At 34.8% G+C, this 20,568-nt stretch overlaps 3 protein-coding genes across 3 annotated transcripts; 1 reads left to right on the forward strand and 2 right to left on the reverse strand.

Moving 5' to 3' along the window:
* Positions 1 to 1,281: 1,281 nt before the first annotated feature.
* Positions 1,282 to 7,992, forward strand: LOC110712607 (proteasome subunit beta type-7-A-like). Its single transcript, XM_021891078.1, has 9 exons — positions 1,282 to 1,437; positions 1,546 to 1,738; positions 2,601 to 2,742; positions 6,309 to 6,405; positions 6,508 to 6,577; positions 6,646 to 6,750; positions 6,954 to 7,052; positions 7,172 to 7,259; positions 7,627 to 7,992. The coding sequence occupies exons 2-9, from the start codon at positions 1,595 to 1,597 to the stop codon at positions 7,704 to 7,706; spliced, it is 825 nt and encodes a 274-aa protein (XP_021746770.1). The 5' UTR covers positions 1,282 to 1,437; positions 1,546 to 1,594; the 3' UTR covers positions 7,707 to 7,992.
* Positions 7,993 to 8,284: 292 nt separating this feature from the next.
* On the reverse strand, positions 8,285 to 11,840 carry LOC110712601. Its single transcript, XM_021891072.1, has 4 exons — positions 11,390 to 11,840; positions 9,499 to 9,746; positions 8,878 to 9,398; positions 8,285 to 8,788 (listed from the first exon to the last, which is right to left on the reverse strand). The coding sequence occupies exons 1-4, from the start codon at positions 11,798 to 11,800 to the stop codon at positions 8,367 to 8,369; spliced, it is 1,602 nt and encodes a 533-aa protein (XP_021746764.1). The 5' UTR covers positions 11,801 to 11,840; the 3' UTR covers positions 8,285 to 8,366.
* A 520-nt stretch (positions 11,841 to 12,360) lies between these two features.
* Positions 12,361 to 14,709, reverse strand: LOC110712606. Its single transcript, XM_021891077.1, has 3 exons — positions 14,464 to 14,709; positions 13,468 to 13,988; positions 12,361 to 13,194 (listed from the first exon to the last, which is right to left on the reverse strand). Exons 2-3 carry the CDS (start codon positions 13,982 to 13,984, stop codon positions 12,758 to 12,760), a joined length of 954 nt encoding a protein of 317 aa, XP_021746769.1. The 5' UTR covers positions 13,985 to 13,988; positions 14,464 to 14,709; the 3' UTR covers positions 12,361 to 12,757.
* Between the last annotated feature and the right edge of the window lie 5,859 nt (positions 14,710 to 20,568).

A 20,568-nucleotide genomic window follows, 5' to 3' on the forward strand; every position in this document is an offset into this window, starting at 1 on the left:
TTTAACTCTAATTTGATTAGCAGTTTGCACAATAACTACTCCTTCCGATTTTTATAAGCCAGGGTCGGAATTTTCCACTATCATTTATCATAATTGATTTAATATTTTTTACAAATACATACTTCCTCTGTTCTTTATTACTTGACCCGCTTTGACTTTTACACTATTCACCACCCCTCCTTTAACCGTCTTTTGTGAATAATATGTTAGGAAAATATATTCATGTATGATCTTTTTGGATTCGTCTCAATAAGTATTATCATAATGTATAACTTTTATAACTTTTACTTATAGAGAATTTAAGTTATTGATCGTTAAAGTTTTGCATTGACAAGCGTGATAAAAGAAATAGGTCAAGTAAAAAAAACAGAGGAAGTAATATATAAATATGATCATATAATATATTGTTACATTTGTCATAATGTCTACTTTTATGCTGTAATTAAATTTTTTCATAATTTTTACTAATCTCTAATTAAATATATTAATGGTCAAGATTGTGTCTCAAAAAATATGTTTTTATATATATATAAGAAACATAGGGAGTATTGTAATTTGTATATCCCCCAAAATATATGGTTAATCTTAAATGTATATAAAGAGGGATTAGGTAATGAGAGGCCTCAACCTTCCCCATGCATGTCGTGAACTCGTGATGTACTTCTCCTTTTTTTTTCTTTTACTTTTTTTTTTTGTTTTTAATTTTCAAAATTTTCACACCAATCATTTTCTAACATGTCATCATTAAAAAACAAACGGTATGTATTTAAGGTCTGTTTTGATTTTTTGAATTGAAATGTAGAGCTGAACTAACTGAATAGAGCTGAATTGAACTGAACTGAACTGAATTAAATAGAGCTGAAATGAATTATTTATGAGATAAGGAAAGTAGAAACTGAACTGAACTGAATTGAAATTAAGCTGAAAAGAACAGACACTTAATAGACTACCGATCATTTAAGACTAATAAAGGCGAAATCCTTTTAAAATTAGAATTATTTTAAAGCAAACACAAAGTTAAAATTATTTTTACCAATTTTTCCAAAGAAAAATACGAGTACAGATTAAATCAGATACGTAGTAAATTGTACATAATGTTACACACACAAAAAAAAAAGAAAAAAAAAATAATTTGAACACAACAATCACGTGAGCTTTAATTTTGGGCCAAATTGATCACCCAATAAAAGAGTGGGCCTTAGATAAAGAGCGGGCCTTTCATAAAGTTGGGCCAACAATTATGCTCCTCGTCAAAAATTAAAATTTTTACAAAAAGCAATGAATCTGGATTTCTTCTTCTCCAAGTCGCTTTTTCATTTCGCCAAACATTAAAATTAACAAAAGTTAAATAATAATTCTTCACTTTTTTTCTCTCAAATTCTCACTCTCTCTCTCTCTACTCTTCACTAGATCTTCATCTCTTCATCATTTCTTTCGGTAAGCAATGAAATCACGCTTCATTTCCAGGTTTTCATTATTAATGGCGGATTTCATCAGATTCAATTCGATTTGATTTTTGATTTTTGTTGATGTTGTTTGATTCAGGGTTTTAGCGAATTGGGGAAATTCTTAGAGGAGAGAGAAAACCTTAAAAATGACGAATGGAGCATTTGAAGTACCTGCAAAAGGTGGATTTAGCTTCGATAATTGCAAAAGGAATGAAATGCTGTTGAGCAAGGGTCTTACAGCTCCTGGTTTCCTCAAAACTGGTACCACTATCGTCGGTCTTGTTTACCAGGTTTAACTTTTTTCATCATTTGATTAATTTACGCTTTAATTATGTTGATTTTTGCATTATTAGTCTGTTTTGATTGTATGTGATTAGGGTTTTTATTTGTTGTTGATCTTATTAATGTTATGATTTCTAAGCTATGATTAGGTGAATGAGATGGTATAAGAAATGATTCTATTGTAGCTGTTCAATTTTGGAGGGAACAAAGGTTGCTAATTGGGAGTTTACTTTTAATTATAAATGGAATTAATCAAGTAAATTTGGTTAGGTTATTAGTGGGTTGGTTGTATCTTGGTGAATGGTGGAATAGTGTGTAGCTCTTACCTTCTAATGGCAGGATTAGTGGATTCAGTTGAGAGTAGGCTAAACCGTTCGAAGTTGCTTGTTGAAGATGAAGAAGCTGCTTAGATTAGGTTAGATGTATGATTTAGAGTGATCAAATGATGCACCAATGTATGGAATGTGATTGACCTCAATGGACTGAGCAATCACGCAGTAGTCATACGACCTTGAGTTAGAGAAAAGAATCCTTTTGATTAATTTCCAGTAATTTGTTCTTCTGCCTGACTGACTTGTTTGGAGAGTAGTGTTTGTATATCATTTTATTGGTTTTGACCTTTTAAGCTTGTACCTTTTGGTTCTGATAAATACTTGTATTTCTCACATCTGGATGGGAAAATGTCTGCTAAGTGCTAACATGTTATTTTAGGGAGGAAGAAAGTCTCTAGTTATATGTACTCTATGTCTTTATAAAATTAAGTCATCAAAATGAAAAATGCCCCAATTTGGTTTTCCTGTTGAGATATAATGTTGTTGCTTGATCACCCCTCCTTGCTAAAATTTGATTAAGCATGGCCAACTTTTTTAGGATGGTGTCATTCTTGGAGCTGATACTAGAGCTACAGAAGGCCCCATTGTCGCTGATAAGAACTGTGAAAAAATTCATTACATGGCACCAAACATTTACTGCTGTGGTGCAGGGACTGCAGCTGATACAGAGGCTGTAACTGGTAAGCACAAATTTTTGTGTGGCTAAGTGTTGATTACAATATGTTTCTTGTGGATCTTGCCTGATGTGTGTCTTTAAATGTTAGTCCTCTATTGTTGTCTATAGAAACTTAAAATATTGCCGAAGTTCTATCTTTTCACATGCCCGTGCTGATTAAATTTTTCTTGGAACCAAGAATATTGCCTTTTGAACTATTCCATTGGAAGTTTTTTTTGTTATTTTTTATTTTTTAAACAAAAACAAAAACTTTTGATTCACATAAGATGTAAAGGTTGTCAATTATCATAATGTTTACTGCTTGATTTGGTATTGGTGCACCGTGCACCCTATCAATGAGAACCAAAGAATGTTCATAAATTATACTCTTTTGACTCGAGATCTTTTTCATTTTTCAAGGGAAGGTTGTGATAAGGATCCTCGTTATGTTTACAATTTCTATTGTCATCTGTAGTTTTAGTCTTTTAGAGTCTTGTTTCTTTCGTTTTTCCTGAGTTAGAGTCAGATTGAATGTAAAATTTTACGTCAAATGCCTTGGTGATCTAATCTGTGAACCATTATCTCACGTTAATCCAAAGAGAGTTGGCACCCACTTAGTAATTAATGAAGAAAACTGGCATGAATCCTTTTTGCTCCATTAGAAGAGCTGGCTTAGGCTGGCTGCTCAGCTATGTTAGTGGAAGTCTAGTACATGATTTAAGGTGCCTTTTTTACCTGAAGAAATGAGGGAAATTCCCAATATTAGAGGCTGGCATCTGAATTTGTCTTGGACTTATTACTTTTTATATTATTACATGAACCTTATCACAATCTGTTTAGTTTAGATTAATTTTTCCTTGTTCTTCTCTTTTCAATATATTGGTTCGTCGATCTCTCCACTTTTTCCATATCTTGAAGAATGTGTGGATATTGTCGAAGATCTTTTATACTAGTAGGTTTATAGCCTTGTGCTGTGACTCTGAAGTGCGTCTATTGCACTGCTCTTATGAAATACCGGTTGTGTTTGATAAAGAAAACAAGAAATTCAGTGAAGGGATTAAGGCCAGCTTTGCTACATGATTAAGAACCTTGGATAATAAGCAAGTGCCATAGGTTTTCAACCTTGTTAATAAAGCTATAGTTTGTGAAAGGAAGACCTATTTTTGGTATGCACATAATATTCGGGATTTGGCATCAGTATACATTGTGAAGGTGAATTGCTTGATAAGGTTTTATGATATGTACAAAGGAGAGTAAAGAGTTCTAGGTTATTTGCAATGGGTAGAAATCTGTGGTAGCTTTGAATATATGAGAAAAAGTTGTGGAAAAGATTCTTCTGGAAAGCTTGATATTTCTCAAATGTTATAGCCAATTATATGAGAGAATGAATGTCATGGAAGACTGAATGAGGATTACGCTGAAGTTTTCAGTTATTAGTTTAGAGTTTGGTTGCATTTGGGCTAGATTAAGAAATTGCTACGAAAGAGATTATGGACTATAATGATGTATTAAGGGAAGATGAAGGATAATTAGTGAAGAACAAGCTAGATATGACTGAATAAATGCCAATTACAGCCTTGCCAAGAGGAATGGCACTCTCTCAAAGCTACCAACCAGTAACTTATCTGTTATCACAATATCCAACATGCTTTCTCCTTCCCCAAAACTCTGTATATATAGGCTAACTATGTTCCCTCATCATGTTGCTCAAGTTAACTCTAATTTAATTTTTTTACAACTAATTCTGCATTGCCTAGTCTACTCCTTCCCATAGGCTAATTATTTTTATGAAATAATTTTTTTTTCCACCATATATGACCCTTTAATAATTTTTGTGCCACAATATATGACCCTTTCAGTTTTTTTTTTTTATTTTTTTTATATATTTTTTTTATTATTATTTTTAAAAAAAAAAATTCATTTATAATTTTCCTCCTTTCAAAACTTTGATTTTGGTGTGGATTCACATTTCAGGCATGGGCTCATGCTTTATTGTTTCTTGTTATTATGGAGTTTTCTGGTTTTTACATATGTAATATGTTGATGCTAGGAATTGTTCGATTTGATGTAGAGGTGTGCGGGATTTTTAAGTTTTATGAGAGAGAGTTTAGTTGATCAAGGTGATTGTTAGGTTGATCAACTTCATTAGATTTCAAAATTATCTATGCAGCCCAATCTCTTAGGAGACATTGAATGTAGATTACATCATTACATTTAGAGAAGGGGGGAGGGGAGGTTGCATGTTACTGGCCAAAAATAGACTACCTCTGTTTTCCATTATGTACAACAAACTTTATTGCAGATTTTCCTAGACCAAACTTTTAAGGGGGTATTAATTAAAGAGGTAGTAATTATGAGGGAAGAAACACCATCATCCCACCAAAAACTTAATTGCACTCTCTCTCTCTCCTAAAAAAAATCCTTTTAAGTTTCACCATTGGAGATGGTCTAAAACATGTATTGTTTAATGTTTTGAACCAAAATAAAAACAGTCATCAAGAAAACATCAAATCGAAGAAGATGAAGTACTTATAGCCCTTGTAGGTCGAAAGAGAAGAACATGGAAAAGGTATAGATCAAAGACAAAGAAGAAGATGACGAAGATTGAAGACGAGATTGAAGATAATGGTGGTGCTACTAGGGTTGATGGTGTTGTTGCTTGATGGCGGTGTTGTAAAAATTTTAGTTCTGATGGTTGGTTCTAGGTAGAAGTAGATGAGAGAGATCGAAAGTTGTGGTTCAAGATTGAAGTGAGAGATAGTGTTGGTGGTCAAAGTGGTGCTTGTGTATTGGTGTCTGGTGGTGGTCATTGATCAAGGTGAAGGTGGTTGTAGGTAAAAGAAAAAGATAGTGGGGGAAGAAGAAGAGAGAGAGGGGTCTATTGATTTTTGGGTTGGTGGCTTTACTCATATTTTTTATTTTTAATTGGGGGTATTATGGTAATTTAATTTTTAAAATCTTTCCAAAAAAGGAAAGAAACAATTTATTGCACATAATGTGTAGCATTCATTTTGGGTAAATGTTGCACGTAATATGAAACGAAGGTAGTATGCTCTTTGTGACATATAGTGGATAATGGTATAAGACTAGTTTTGGCATTTTGCAACTGCTTTGCAAACAGTCAAATTGATTGACCTGACAAAGCTATTTCCTTGCTATTCAACGTCTAAAGCTTTAATCTCCATGGCTTTGAAATTGTTTGTGGATAGTTATTTTGGCCAACCAAATGATGTCATATCATCTGCTGTTTATGTTGGAGATGCTTTAACTATGGTCCCTCTTATAGGTGACACAAATGTTTGTTGCCGCTGTATGCTCTTCTCAGTTTTGAGCATTATTGCTCTTTTGCTAAAATATCTTACTGTGAATTGAAATAGATGGCCTTCATCTAAATGTGGGTTGGTATGCAAGTTTATTCCTGTTGTGAACTTGGCTCTCGGCGTATGATTAACTGTTTCTCTGATCCATGGAAAGGTTAACCTGACTTGTAGAATAGTGCGATGTAAAATTCCATATAAGTTATTGTCTGATTACTTGCTTATTGATATTGACTAATTATGCTCTATATTGGTCTGGTGATTATGTATGTAGACATGGTTAGCTCCCAGCTTAAACTTCACAGGTATCACACTGGTCGCGAGTCAAGGGTTGTTACAGCTCTTACTCTCCTGAAGTCCCATCTTTTTAGGTAATTTTGTGATTTCTAAGAAATTCTCCTTAAAAGGATGAATATGTTTAAATGCTCATGCAACAAGACTGATCACCCTATTCTGTTTATTCTATGGTCAAGGTATCAAGGACATGTCTCTGCTGCACTTGTGCTAGGTGGAGTTGATGTCACTGGACCTCATCTACACACTGTGAGAACCTTTTTAGCTATTTAACTGAAAAACATGGCCATGCATATGCTAATTACTTCCATGCACAGATATACCCTCATGGATCAACAGACACACTTCCCTTTGCTACAATGGGATCAGGTTCTCTTGCTGCAATGGCTGTCTTTGAGTCAAAATACCGTGAAGGACTCTCTGTAAGTTGACAGTCCTTGATATTTAGCATTAAGATTAGTGTGTTTGTCTTAATTGTCTTTGATATGTGATGTCTGTGGAAATCCATTTTTTATAAAATCAGATATTGGGCAGTTGTGGTTAAAACAAAGTGACATAATTGTTTTATATGCCTTGCTTGAGTTGTATGTAAAGAAGCATGCCTCATTTCTTCTTTTGCATGCAGAGGGAGGAAGGTGTTAAAATAGTCTGTGAGGCAATCTCTTCTGGTATCTTTAATGACTTGGGAAGTGGAAGCAATGTGGACGTATGTGTCATAACAAAGGTCTGTAAATCTTAAACTCACATCTGTTGTATTATCCCCATGCATCTTGTGACACCCCCTGCTTTTGCCTGCTATAGTATCAGCTTATATTTTTGTTTTGTCTTGTGCTCCTTTCACAGGGAAATGTAGAGTATCTAAGAAATCATGTGCAGCCAAATCCTCGTACCTACACAAGTGCTAAGGGTTATACATTTTCTAAGCCTACAGGTGAAGTACCCAAACTCCATGAATTCTTTTATTGTGCCAACTTTCAGCTCATTCTTAACTGATGATTCTTTATTTCTAGTCGCATGTACTAAATAGGTATCTTGTAGTTTATACCACACAGATTGATTTAGAAATACTTATCTGGCTTTCATTGTTACTGTATGCTTGTTTGTGGTGTTGATATATATGTAGAATTATTACTCGTACTTATTAGGATATCACGGAGTCTGGAATTGTAAGATTGATTTTTGTTTATAATTACTGACTTGTCATTTGAGTATTACTCGTACATATGCTGCTTCTCAGTTGCATTGTCTCCGTATCTACAGTATTTGCTTAAGTACATTTTGTACTATTGTGTTTGCAGAGGTCCTTTCAACAAAGATCACATCACTGAGATTGACTGCCGAGGTGACTGAAGGTGGTGATGCAATGGAAGAAGAGTGATGGTGGTGATTGTAATCCTTGTATTCGTAGTTTGTTATTGCAACATGTTTCATTAAATTCTTAATGCAGATGCTGATCTTGAGTTGATGGCATCATGGCAGAATGGTTGTGTTCTGTGAAACTTGGTCACTCCTTTGCCTGCTAAATAGATGATAATGGATTACTTCATTTCCCTTTTCTGTCTGTCTTTCTCATGTCTCTCAGTCGTTTGATAGTTTAGGCAGCATTAGTAGACATATCATGTTGCTCTTTTCAACAAAAAAGATTATTCACGTGTAGAACAGTACAAGTTGGCTGGCCACATCTCCTCGGTGTTTCTTTCTCCTTGGCTCCTTGCCTCTCTATTATTACATGTTAACAACATTGATGGTAAAAGTGTTGCAATTTTAAAAATATGGATTACCTTTAGCACGGTTAATTTGTTCTTTGGAAAGATGAACATAATAGGTGCTCATGCAGTCGCGCTTGCTCTATTATAGCTACCATGATAATAACATTTCAGGGTGAATATTTCATCTTGTATATGTTTCAACAGTAAAAAGTTAAATTCTAGTGAAAGCCCATTGGTTGCCTTCTAATGACTTTGCCAAGGACAATATACTAGCCATTATTCTAGGGAATGAGATTACATCTGAAAATGTTTTTTTTTTCAGCTTGCTACTAGTAAAAATCATTAGCATTAGCAATCTTAAACCACTGGCTTCCAGGATCACACGTATTGTCGCTTCTCATACACTTGCATGTGGTGGTAACGAGATGGTTATCAGAATCCACATCCAAGCAAGCAGTAGTGTTCTTGCTCAATCTAGTTGCAAGATGGAGCTTTGAGGCTGAGATAGGAGCCCATGTCGTTCCTCTTCTCTGACAGTCGATGGTAAGCTTAGCACGACGGTTCAAACCCTTTGCCTTTAAGCAGAGGTATGAACCCTCTATGTCTAGGGTATATTGGGGCGTGTAGGTCCAATGGTCAGATTCAGAACAATTTCCAAGCTTTATTCCCATCACTGGTTTTTTTAGGATACAGAGTCCTGTTGACGGATGATATACGATCTTGTGTGAGTGGCGATATGAAGTTTCTGGACCTGCATATCAGACATTCAGAAGTTGTGCAGATTAGTAATGCACATTACAGAACGACGCCTCTATTATCAGTAATAGAAAAACAGGTTACCTTGAAGAGGGGATTGGATGACTGAGATCTTCTGCAAGAAGATTTTGTTACGAACATCAGTCCAATTCTGAGTTAGCAATCCAAAACGCTCATTTTTGCCAACTATTCCGTCTTTAGAACTATAACTCCCAGCCAATGTCCATAACGCCCAATCTAAGTCACGTTCAACCGCAAAAGCAAGCAAACAATTCAAGTATTTTGTGTCAGTCTGAGATATGCTACTCAAGGCTACACCCCACTCTCCTAAAAACAAAGGATAGCCTTGATCAAGTAGGAATCCAGCATTTTTCATCAGGTTATTGGTCATATTCCCACAAACTTGGTTCGCGTTCTTAGTCTTCCAATCTAGGCCTGCTGAGAAGGAATACTGATGTACCTCAAAAACTAACTTTCCTGTGAAACTTAGAGATACCGGTTTTGTTCTCAGGAAGCTTAGATCTGTGTCATAGCTTAGGCCGGAAAGAATTACTAGTACACTCGGGTTGGCTTTATGAACTGCCTCCGCTCCTCCTTGCATGTACCTTCATTTAGTTGATAGGTAATTAATTAGCCATTCATTCATAAGAAAACTAGCAAGTAGCAATTTATGTGTATCGTTCATCTGGATTAAATATATTGTACCTATACCAATCTTTCGTATTTTGCCTTGGTCCGCGGAGTTCATTCCTTAGACTCATACCAACAACGTATGGATTATCTTGGAAGAGTGCGGCCATTTTAGTCAAGCCTTTGATCCAAAGCTTAGGGTTGAAGTATTGATCACCAAAGAAGCCATTGCCGTCGTCATTACCACAGCACCACGCTGGTTTACTTACATGATTATCTAAAATTACCATAACATTATTCTTCGCTAGGCTTGCCACAATTGCCTGCATCAAGTAATTTATAAGCAAGTACTCCCTTTGTTGTGATTAGTCATCGTGACCAATCCTATTACTCGGATTCATTTACAAAAGTAAAAAAAAAATCGAGTCAAAGATAGTATGTGAATAGTGCATAAGTCAAAGTGATGCATTGAATAAAAAAAACAGAGGTTCAAAAATAATCATGAATGAATTAGACGTATGCTTTATTTTCAAATCTGGAAAATTAACACTCTAGTAGATATTCTTTGTGTACTGCAGGACCATTTATATATAAGTACTAGTATAATTTTGGCAAAAACTACAGGATTAGGACCATTATCTTTTGTTTGCGTTCTCTCGCTTTAATTTCTTTCCTACTTCATATAACTTTTGATAAGATGACTCATAATCATTTTATATAAAAATCTACCTTCTAGTATATGAACTCAAATATGTCAAGATAAATCAATAGGCTGTTGGTATAATATAGCAACATGATAAACGGGCCTAGGCCACACCGTCACAACTGTTCACTTTATACGACCAAGGAGGTTCCACCTCAAAACCATATGGCAATGAGGGGAGTTGCCCCTTAGCCTTATAAAGTGGACACGACTTTCTCTTTTCTTCAACGTGGGATACACATCCCAATATTTCTCCACTTTTATATTATTTCAATGTGGGACAATACTTTCACTCACATGGGGGTTTTCTCATAGGCTCAACACAACATAGCTTCCTAACCCTCCTACACGTTCTAGGCTTCTAGCTAATAGGCGTAAGGAACAAGACTTCAGAATCACCTTAAACGAACTTCATAATAAGATAATTACTACGTATTTATTATCAATATTTAGCATAATTCTATCTTGAAATATATATCACTAATTAAAAATGAAGTATTTCTTTTCTAATATCACCGTAATAACAAAATATATTTTCCTATATTCCTAATTCAGATGAGCATCTAATAGGAAAATTGGTAGATACTCCGTATTATAAGTTATTTATGCATGTGTAGATGTTCTTTTGCCTGTTTAGTCATTTAACTTCGTACAGTGTGAGACATTTAACTAATGCATGTGATGTATAATGTTGACTTGAAGCTACGATTATTAAGATCTACTATATACAGTTTTATGTAAAAAATATTATTATCGATTATGTATTTTAAGCTATTTATGCTTAAACTTACGTATCTAGATCTATATAATTTTATACTTCCTCTATTTTTTTTTTTTTTTTTTAATATAAATGTAATACATATTTTCGACGTGCTTTTTAAGGAGTTGATTAGAGTCGATAAACTAGTGTATTTAACAAAATAATTTGAACAGTGTGATTAGAAAATAATTTGGTTATTACATGTATAAATTATTTTTATTAATTTGTTCGTTTACATTACTATTTTAATCTTTTACTCAAAGTACGTGCTGTAAAAGAAAATGAAGGAAGTATTTATTTAGTTTTTCAAATGAATGGTATACAAAAGTAAAGAAGATCTCCCTATCTCAGGGAAGCAACATAAGCAAACCAAACGACAAGATTTATAGAATTGAAAGAAATAATTGTAACAAGAGAAGAAAGGGGGATTTTTTTAAAAAAAAAATACAAAGAAGAAATAAAATGAGATCTAGATAAAATAATTAAGGAGGAAAGAAATTTACCTGAAAAGCATCAATGAGGGAGAGGTCAATAATGGAGGGATTATTAGCTTGTAAATCAGCAACAATGCTATTGGAAAGACCAGCATTTAGAAAAGACTGTCTTACAGTTTGAGAAGCCAAGGTTTTATTTGTTGCCAAATAAATAGGATAAGTTAGTCTAACACAGTTAAATTTCAAGTCTTTTATTTTCTTTGATATTACATCAACTGGCTGTTTTGTTAGCCCTTCTGCCACCATCAACTCTAGGTGTGATGACCAGTTTATGCACGCCAGCTTTACGCGCTGCCCCGTGTTGTCGACAATCCATCGTGAATTCGTCGATAAGGGCAGCGCGTGCAATGTAGGTAGGAGGAAAGATAGGAGTGAAATGGTGAAGAGGAAAAAGTTTGTGAGCAAAAGTCTCCTCCCCATGTTTGTAGAATGTTTGGTTTGTAACAAGTTGTGAGGGAGGGTATATATATCCTTCTTAGGCTCTGTTTTCCTCGTCGGTCTAATGACACTTTATATAAGGTCTTAAGGCTCTTCAACTTAATTTCAGTTCAGTTCAACTCTAATCAGTTCAATTGAGCTCAGTAAATCAGAACAAGCTCTTAGCCGTATACCTCTATTTCTAAATGTTTGTCCCATTAGGTATTTAGCTCACATAATTTCCAATAGACGTATTTAAATATATCAAATTACGCATCAAAATTTTATATAAATTGAATATTTATTTGGAAACTAAAAATCTAATAAATCGAACAATAAGATTCTACAAAGACTATATTTGCTTAAGTATGATAATTCATTATTATTTCAGATGGGACAAACAAAAGAAAATGGAGGTACGAACAATTAATTAAGAACAGTAAGTCTGAGAGACCGTCATATATATTAAATATTCTTACTCGTACTAGTCATGTAACACCATAGGCTTACTAAGCTAAATTTTAAATAAGCTTTAGTAAACCAATGCCAAGAAGTATTTTAGACGGGCAGTGCCCAATAATTAAGCTCCATACTTTTAATTTTTATAAACTTGACCAATCTCAAAGTTAAAGTCCGTGATCTACGTGCTAGCTAATCAAGGAATCATCTGTATATATGGCTATTAAATACTTCTTATATGTTTGGCCTTAAATAGTATGGAGTAATTACAAACTATAAAAGACAAGAAAACAAAATGACTCCTAAAACATAATAAAACTAACAAGATTTCTAATATAAATAAAATTTATCCTAAAAAAAAATAATTCTAATTGCTTGAAACACGAAAAACCCACTCAAGTGAATGGTAAAAACGTGTAAGCCAAATCTAGACTAAAATAGGTTTCTAATATACCGGCTATTCTAGAGAATAATATCACATCCGAAATTATAACTTTCAACCTAGTTAGTAGTAACAGCATTAGCATTAGCATCAGCAATCTTAAACCACTGGCTTCCAGGGTCACACACGTTGTCGTCGATACTTAAACACTTGCAAGCGGTTGTAATTAGAGTGTTATTAGAATCTACATCCAAACAAGCAACAGAGTAGTCGTCCAATCTAGTTGCAAGATGGAGCTTCGAGGCTGTGATCGGAAGCCATTTCGTTCCTCCTCCTACACAGTCTGTGGCAAGCCTAGCACGACGATTTAAACCTTTTGCCTTCAAACAGTGGAATGAATCCTTGATGCCAATGGTCAGTTCGGGTGTGTAGATCCAATGGTCGGATTCAAAGCAACTTCCAAGCTTAATTCCCTTCACTGGATCTTTTACAATGCATTGTCCTGTTGATGGGTGAAATATAATCTTGTGTGTGTGGCGGTATGTAGGATCTGGACCTGCACATCGACAAATAGTTGGTTGTGTAAAACTGTTTGGTAAATACTGTATGTAAATCCATGTACATAATAGTTATATGCCATAATTGAGGTTACTTCATAAGTGTTATAGGGGTTATTCGTTCAGTATTACAATGGATACGTGGTCATTGGTCAGTGTTACATGATGACTCGGTCAGTTTTATAGGGGTTACTTTTCTTTTACAAATTACAACCGGACACATGGTATGACCAGCTGCTTACAGATGATATATAGAAAAACAGGAGTGTTACCTCGATGAGGGGATTGAATAACAGAGATCTTCTCCAAGAAAGTTGTGTTACGAACATCAGTCCAATTCCATGTTAGCAATCCAAAAACTTCATTATCTCCAATAATTCCTTGTCGAAGATTATAGCTCCCAGTCAATGTCCACAACGCCCAATCTAAGTCATGTTCAACTGCTAAAGCAAGAAAACAGTTAAAGAATTTCCTGTCATCCTTAGATGTGCCACTCAATGGCAAACCCCATTCTCCTACATACACAGGATAGCCTTGTTCAAGTAGAAATCCGGCATTGTTCATCAGGCTGTCTGTCATATTTCCACAAACTTGGTTCGCGTTATTGTCTCTCCAATCTAGCCCTGCTGAGAACGAGTACTGATGTACCTCGAAAGCTAGCTTTCCTGTGAAACTCAGAGATACCGGCTTTTTCTTCAGGAAGGTTAAATCTGAGTCGTAGCTTAGCCCGGAAAGAATTACTAATACATTTGGGTTGGCTTTGTGTATTGCCTCTGCTCCTCTTTGCATGTACCTTCATTGATCAATTCATGCACATCTTATTTCAGTATAATCATGTGAATAATTTCTAGATTAATTTATCTTAGAAATCTATGATGGTTAGGTTTCAATCCCCTCTCAATTGTTGTTGTGGGGATCGAACACGGGTCCTCCCTATCAAGTGTAGTCCCAATCACCACTACACCAACAAACCAATCATGTGTATAATTCATCTACAATTGTCAAGGGCCAAATATTCATAATTAGGTTTATTTTGTACAATTATTTGAACTTCGGTTACTTTGAATCTCACATTGGTTAGTAGTTAGTTGCAATTTTTTTTTTCTTTTATTATCATTATTATTAAGATGTAATAAAATTTGATCTTATAACCTTAAGTTTTTATATTGACCGAGTAATTAAATTTATTTATTTTTATTTTTTTGGTGAAGAGTAATTAATTTAAAAGTACAAAAAAAAAAACAAAGATATTGTAGATTTATTATTACCTATACCAATCGTCAGCATTTTGCCTTGGTCCGCGAAGTTCATTCCTTAAACTCAAACCAATAACATACGGGTTATCACGGAAAAATAGTGGCCATTCTAGTCAAGCCTTTGATCCAAACCTCAGGGTCGAAGTATTTATCACCAAAGAACCCATTTCCATCTGTCATTGAACAACACCATTGTGGCTTACTTACATGATTATCCAAAATCACCATAACCTTATTCTTCGCTAGGCTTGCCACCACCGCCTGCATTAATCATAACCAAATATGTTACATACTTGTGCAACGTACTGTCTTTATTCGAAATTAATAATCACGAGAATGTCTAGAAAAACTTATGACGTTTAATTTCAAAAGAAAATTGCCTATATATATATCTCTAATAATCCCCAGTTGTAAAATAATGCTCACATGATTGACCTGTACTTGTGCATTGTTCTGAGTAGAATAAACACTCTAGTAGATATTTCTAGTACACTATAGGACCATTTACTTTTTTCTTTTACGTTTTTAGCAAAAACTATTAAGATTAGGACCATTTTCTATTTTTGAATTCTCACTTTTGACAGATTATATTCCTATAATCTGTCACCCCTATTGTTATTTTGTTTTTATGGATAAAAACAAATTCAAAATAATCTCTTTTTTTAAAATATTCTTTCAGCAGTAAGTTTCTAGTAGTACATGAACTCAATTATGTCTTTATACAAATCTTAGTGATATTTAGGGGTGGGACTTCGGTCTGGCAGTTCGGTTTGACCTCAGTTTGAAACGGTTTCGGTTTGAAACGGTTCGGGTTAAAACGGTTTCATTTAGACGGCGGGTCGGTTCAGTTCGGTTTTGATTAGTCACAGGTCGGTTCGGTTTCGGTTTATTTTTGTACGATTTAAATTCGGTTCGGGTCATAAACGGTTCGATTTATAAACAGTTCGGGTCATAATCAGATCGGTTAGAAACGGGTCGCTTCAGGGGCGGATTTACTCGGGTCAATGCCGGTTCGGTTTTTAAACGGTTCGGTTAATAATTGGGTCGGTTTGAAACAGGTCGGTTCAGGGGCGGGTCAATGCCCATTCGGTTTATAAACGGTTCGGGTCATGATCTGACCGGTTTGAAACGGATCGGTTCAGGGGCGGTTTTACCGGGTCAACGTCGGTCCGGGTTCATAACGGTTCGGGTCATGAACGGATTATTTTGAAATGGGTCGGTTCAGGGGCGGGTTTACCCGGGTTAATGCTAGTTCGATTCATATCGGTTCGGTTTATACTCGGTTTGGTGCTAAAATCGTTCGGGTTAGTTTGGTAATCGGTTAAATTGGATCGGGTTGAAATCGAGTTCTAAAAAGTGGTTTTGACCAGTTAGCGCGTTTTGTTTTATATCAAGTTGGGACTAGTATTTCCATTTCATTAGCGGGTCGGCATAGGTTGGTGAAAAAAATAATGGATCGAGTAGAAATTGGGTTTTAAGAGATTTTTGACCGGTTAGCTATTTTCGTTTTATATAAAGTTGGGACTTCGTCACTTTATTTTCAGACATCGGATTATATACAATTACACAAATCTTCATTTATTCAATTATTCTATATCATGTTAATATGTTACGTTTCAAGTTTGGTTATACTCTTGTTGTTGTTTATTCGATATTATCATATTAGTCTATTACAAATTTATAATGTATTATTGTTTCATTATTAAATATATATTATTAGGTTATCAGCTTCTTGTTGGATTGTTTTAGATATCGTGTCATGACCATGTTTTGATGAGTTGCTACTTTGAATACGATAAATCGATTCAGATATCAGATTATATAGAATTACAGAAATTCTCATTCATTCTATATCATGTTAATGTGTTATGTTTCAAATTTGGTTATAGTCTTGTTGTTGTTTATTAAATATTAGTCTATTACAAATTTATAAGGTATTAATGTATTATTGTTTCATTATCAAATATTATCAGGCTATCAGCTTCTTGTTTTAATTGTTTTAAAGATCGCGTCATAACCATGATTTGATGAATTGGTACTTTGAATACGATAAATCGATAATTGATATTGTAATAAACTAATAATTTAATGTTACGGAACTATATTTGGATGTTTAATTAAAATCACGATTATTCAATTTCCCATTAGTCTAATAAAGTAATAATTGACAATTGTTTGTAACTATTCCATAATTTTGGTGTTAAAGTTATATTGCTGAATTACTTTGTTGTCTTACCCTCTCTAATCACCTTTTAAGATTACGTGCCTACAAGGCTGCAACATATATATGTTGCAGCTTGCAAGTTAAAGAAGACGGGTGGGGAAGTAGAAGTATTCAATTAGATCGATCATCAACTGTTTTAAGTTTTAATATCAGATACATTTATCGATTATCTATACATACCAATGATAGTATGATACCAATCGTACCATACATTATTATTTATTACATATACTGATATACATATAACTAATATACATTAAATATGTCATATTGAATCAATTCCAATTTCCAAACATTTGTGTTTCTTACAATTTATAAGTTACATAAAGTTAAAGAGTACAGTAGTGTTTTTATTTGTACGTAGCTATGAATAAAAAAACATACTATCCAAATCCATTATCCCATGATCTGTGTCACCGTCTTATATTAAATATCAGCCATTGATTTGCATGTCATCTAACGACCTATCATCGCACACATTCCAATTCACGATCCGTGTGTTTTCTTTTCCACCAATCAGATCACTCTTACCATCGTCTCTTTAGTACTCTTTTTGATTTCTCTCTCGTTTTCTTAATCCTCTTCTGTAATATTATCAATTTTTTGAAGCCATGGCTGCTAATATGCTCACTGCTCTCTCGTTTTCTCTCTCATCTCCTCTTCCTTCTTCCTTTCTTCTTATTCCTTCTTCTCCCTTCTTCCGTCTATGTTCTCCTTTCTTCCATCTCGTTTCTCCGTCTCCGTCCACCAGCACCACGCACGACGGTTTTTATGGTCAAATTCGACCACAAAACTCTAGATCTAGTTGTTTCATGATCGAATTTGGCCTTTTAAAACCAAATTCGAGGCCAAATTCAGGATTAATATATAAGGTGTTTTCGTTCTTCCTTTTTCTATTTTCTGTTTTTCTTTTTAATTTTTTTTCAAGTTGTGGGCAACGGAGGGGGCCGAGTTAGGGTGGGTGCGGCGGCGGTTAGACTGGGTTCGGGTGGGTGGGGAGGGAGGATTTTTCGAGGGAGGGAGGGAGTTTTATGGTGGGTGAGCAATTAGAGTGAGTTGGGGGGTTTCGAGGATGTTGGGTTTCGTGGGGGTGGGTGGGGTGGGGTTACGGTGGGTTTGGGTTTTTTTTCGATTTTTTTGTATGGGGTGGGGTGGGGTGTGTTACGGTGACGGTGGTGGGTGTGGTTGGGGTTGGGTCTGGTTTTTTTTTTTTTTTTTTTTTTACAGTGACGGTGGTGGGTGGGGTGGGGTGGGGTTTGTTAAGGGGGTGGGGTGGGGTACGTTACGGTGATGGTGGTAGGTGGGGTGGGGTATGGGTCTGGGTTTTTATTATTTACGGTGACGGTGGTGGATGGGGTGGGGTAAGGTTTGGGTCTGGGTTTTTTTATTTACGGTGGGTGGTGGGGTGGGGTGGGGTGGGTTACGGTAATTATGGTGGGTGCGGGGGTGGTGTTAGGGTGGGTCTGGGTTGACGTTGGTGGGGTGGGGGTGGGTTACGGTAACGATGGTGGGGTGGGGGTGGGTTACGGTAACGGTGGTGGGTGGGGGGTAGTGTTAGGGTGGGTCTGGGGTGACGGCGGGGGTGGTGTTAGGGTGGGTTACGGTGGTGGGTGGGTGGAGGGTGGTTGGATTGGGTGGGTGGCCAAATTTTTTCATTTTTTTATTTAATTTATAACTCCTAATTTAGTTATACAACAATATAATTTTAATTTTATAATAGCAAAAAAATTTACAAATTTAAATCAATAATTATATGTAAAAAAAATTGTACTGTTAAATTACATTAAACATCAAATATATTTCGTGGAATTCTAACAAATTGTTAAAGGCTGTAAATAGTTCAATTTGAATGGAACGGGTTGTAAACGGTTCGGTTTAAATAGTTTGTAATCGGATCGGTTTAAACGGGTTGCGGTTTGAAAATAGTTCGGTTTAAACGGTTTAATGGGTTATAACAGTTTGGTTTAAACGGTTAGCGGGTTGTAAATGGTTCGATTTAAACGGTTTTTTCCTACGGTTTAAACGGTTTCGGTTTATAAACGGTTCGGTTTAATTAGTTAGCGGGTTAACATTAATCGGTTCAAACGGTTTCGGTTTATAAACAGTTTGGTTTGTTATTGGTTTACGGTTCGTAACGGGTTAACATTAATTGGTTCGGTTTGGTTTCGGTTTGACATTATACGGTTCAGTTCGGTTTTCGGTTTAAAATTAGCGGGTTATAAACGGTTCGGTCCGTGATGGTTCGGTTCGGTAACGGACGGTTTCACGGTTCGGTTTGAAAAGTCCCACCCTAGTGATATTCTAATTTCAATTTATAAAAATAACAACATAGCACTCTAATAAGACAATATTCTAATATCTATGCTCAATTGCTCACCATAACTCAATTATTTATTTCCTAAATACTAACACAATCAAGAAATTTAGAATATTATGCATGCTTCAATTCCTTTATGCATGTGTAGATGTTCTTTGCCTGTGTAGTAATTAAGCTTCGTGGGATACATTTAATTCATGCATGTGATGTATAATGTTTACTTGAAGCTAAGGTTATTAGATACATATATAATGCATTATTCACATTCAATTCCATACAATTATCCGTTCAAAAAAAAAAAAAAAAACATCCAATTATAGTCATTAAGATCTACTCGATCCGTGTTAAACTATTATCATTAAAATAATACTTCGTACCACATTAAGCTTAAAATTACATATATATATGTTTTTTTTTACGAAGTATCATAATAGCTACATTATTAAGTTTAATATTTAGTGATATTTTATAAGGAAAGATACGACACAAGCATATATATCACAAGGAAAAACCAATAAACTTGAAGTTTAATATGAAGCAAAAATTGAATACAAACCAGAAATCGAATTAAATTAAAAACAATGAGGAAAATAATTAAAGTAATTTACCTGAATAGCATCAATGAGAGGGAGTTCAACAATGGAGGGATTATTAGCTTGTAAATCAGCAACCAAGCACTTTGAAAGACCATTATTTAGGTAAGACTGTCTTACAGTCATAGAAGCCAAGGTTTCATTGGTTGGCAAATAAATAGGATAAGTTAGCCTAACACAGTTAAATCCCATGTCTTTTATTTTCTTTGATATTACATCTGCTGGTTGTTTTGTTAGCCCTTCGGCCACCATCAACTCTAGGTGTGACGACCAGTTTATGCACGACAGCTTTACGCGTTGCCCCGTGTTGCTGTCCACAATCCATCGTGAATTCGTCGATAAGGGCAGCGCGTGTAATGTGGGTAGGAGGAAGGAAAGGAGTGAAACGATGCAGAGGAATGAGGGTATTGTGTGCAAGAGTCTCTTCCCCATGTTTGTTGAATGCTGGTTGAATGTTTGGTTTGTAACAAGTTGCGAGGGTATATATTAATGATATATGTATATCCTTCTTCTTAGGTTTTGTTTTCCTCGTCAGTCTAATAACATTTTATATAAGGTCTAAAAAATAATGTCTTATAAGATAAAAAAATTTGGTACAAGCTAAGTCCAATTAGATAAAAAAAAAATATTGTATAAGATGAAACTTGATAAATTCAAATAATAATTAACGAGTTCGGATTAGTTCAAGACTAATGTGATAAAATCATAAAATAAGATTTAAGGGTATGTTATGTTCACCTTATTTTCATCAATTTAGATAAGATAATTAAGTTCAGGCAAATAAGTTTTGAAACGGATTATCAAGTACAAATTAGCATACTACTAATCATAATAAATTTTTATATGTTCAGATAAATTAAGTTAAATTCAAATAAGTTTAGTTTAATTTAGATAATTAAAATCAGATGAGTAAAAATCAGGTAAATAAAACACAAATTGAAATTCAAGTGAAAATAAAATCATCTTAATTTTCCTATAGTATT

The sequence above is a fragment of the Chenopodium quinoa genome, unplaced genomic scaffold, assembly GCF_001683475.1.
Source record: "Chenopodium quinoa cultivar QQ74 unplaced genomic scaffold, ASM168347v1, whole genome shotgun sequence".
NCBI classification, from domain to species: domain Eukaryota; kingdom Viridiplantae; phylum Streptophyta; class Magnoliopsida; order Caryophyllales; family Amaranthaceae; genus Chenopodium; species Chenopodium quinoa.

Excerpts from the sequence above, each read along its gene's own strand:
- LOC110712606 (XM_021891077.1), bottom strand. The coding sequence starts at position 13,984 with ATGCAAAGAGGAGCAGAGGCAATACACAAAGCCAACCCAAATGTATTA. Across the intron at positions 13,195-13,467 it reads TATTCAATCCCCTCATCGAG|GTCCAGATCCTACATACCGC; the intron begins GTAACACTCCTG and ends GTCGATGTGCAG.
- LOC110712607 (XM_021891078.1), top strand. The coding sequence starts at position 1,595 with ATGACGAATGGAGCATTTGAAGTACCTGCAAAAGGTGGATTTAGCTTC. Across the intron at positions 2,743-6,308 it reads TGATACAGAGGCTGTAACTG|ACATGGTTAGCTCCCAGCTT; the intron begins GTAAGCACAAAT and ends TTATGTATGTAG. Across the intron at positions 7,260-7,626 it reads TACATTTTCTAAGCCTACAG|AGGTCCTTTCAACAAAGATC; the intron begins GTGAAGTACCCA and ends TTGTGTTTGCAG.
- LOC110712601 (XM_021891072.1), bottom strand. The coding sequence starts at position 11,800 with ATGGGGAGGAGACTTTTGCTCACAAACTTTTTCCTCTTCACCATTTCA. Across the intron at positions 9,747-11,389 it reads CCCTCATTGATGCTTTTCAG|GCAATTGTGGCAAGCCTAGC; the intron begins GTAAATTTCTTT and ends TACTTGATGCAG. Across the intron at positions 9,399-9,498 it reads AATACGAAAGATTGGTATAG|GTACATGCAAGGAGGAGCGG; the intron begins GTACAATATATT and ends AACTAAATGAAG.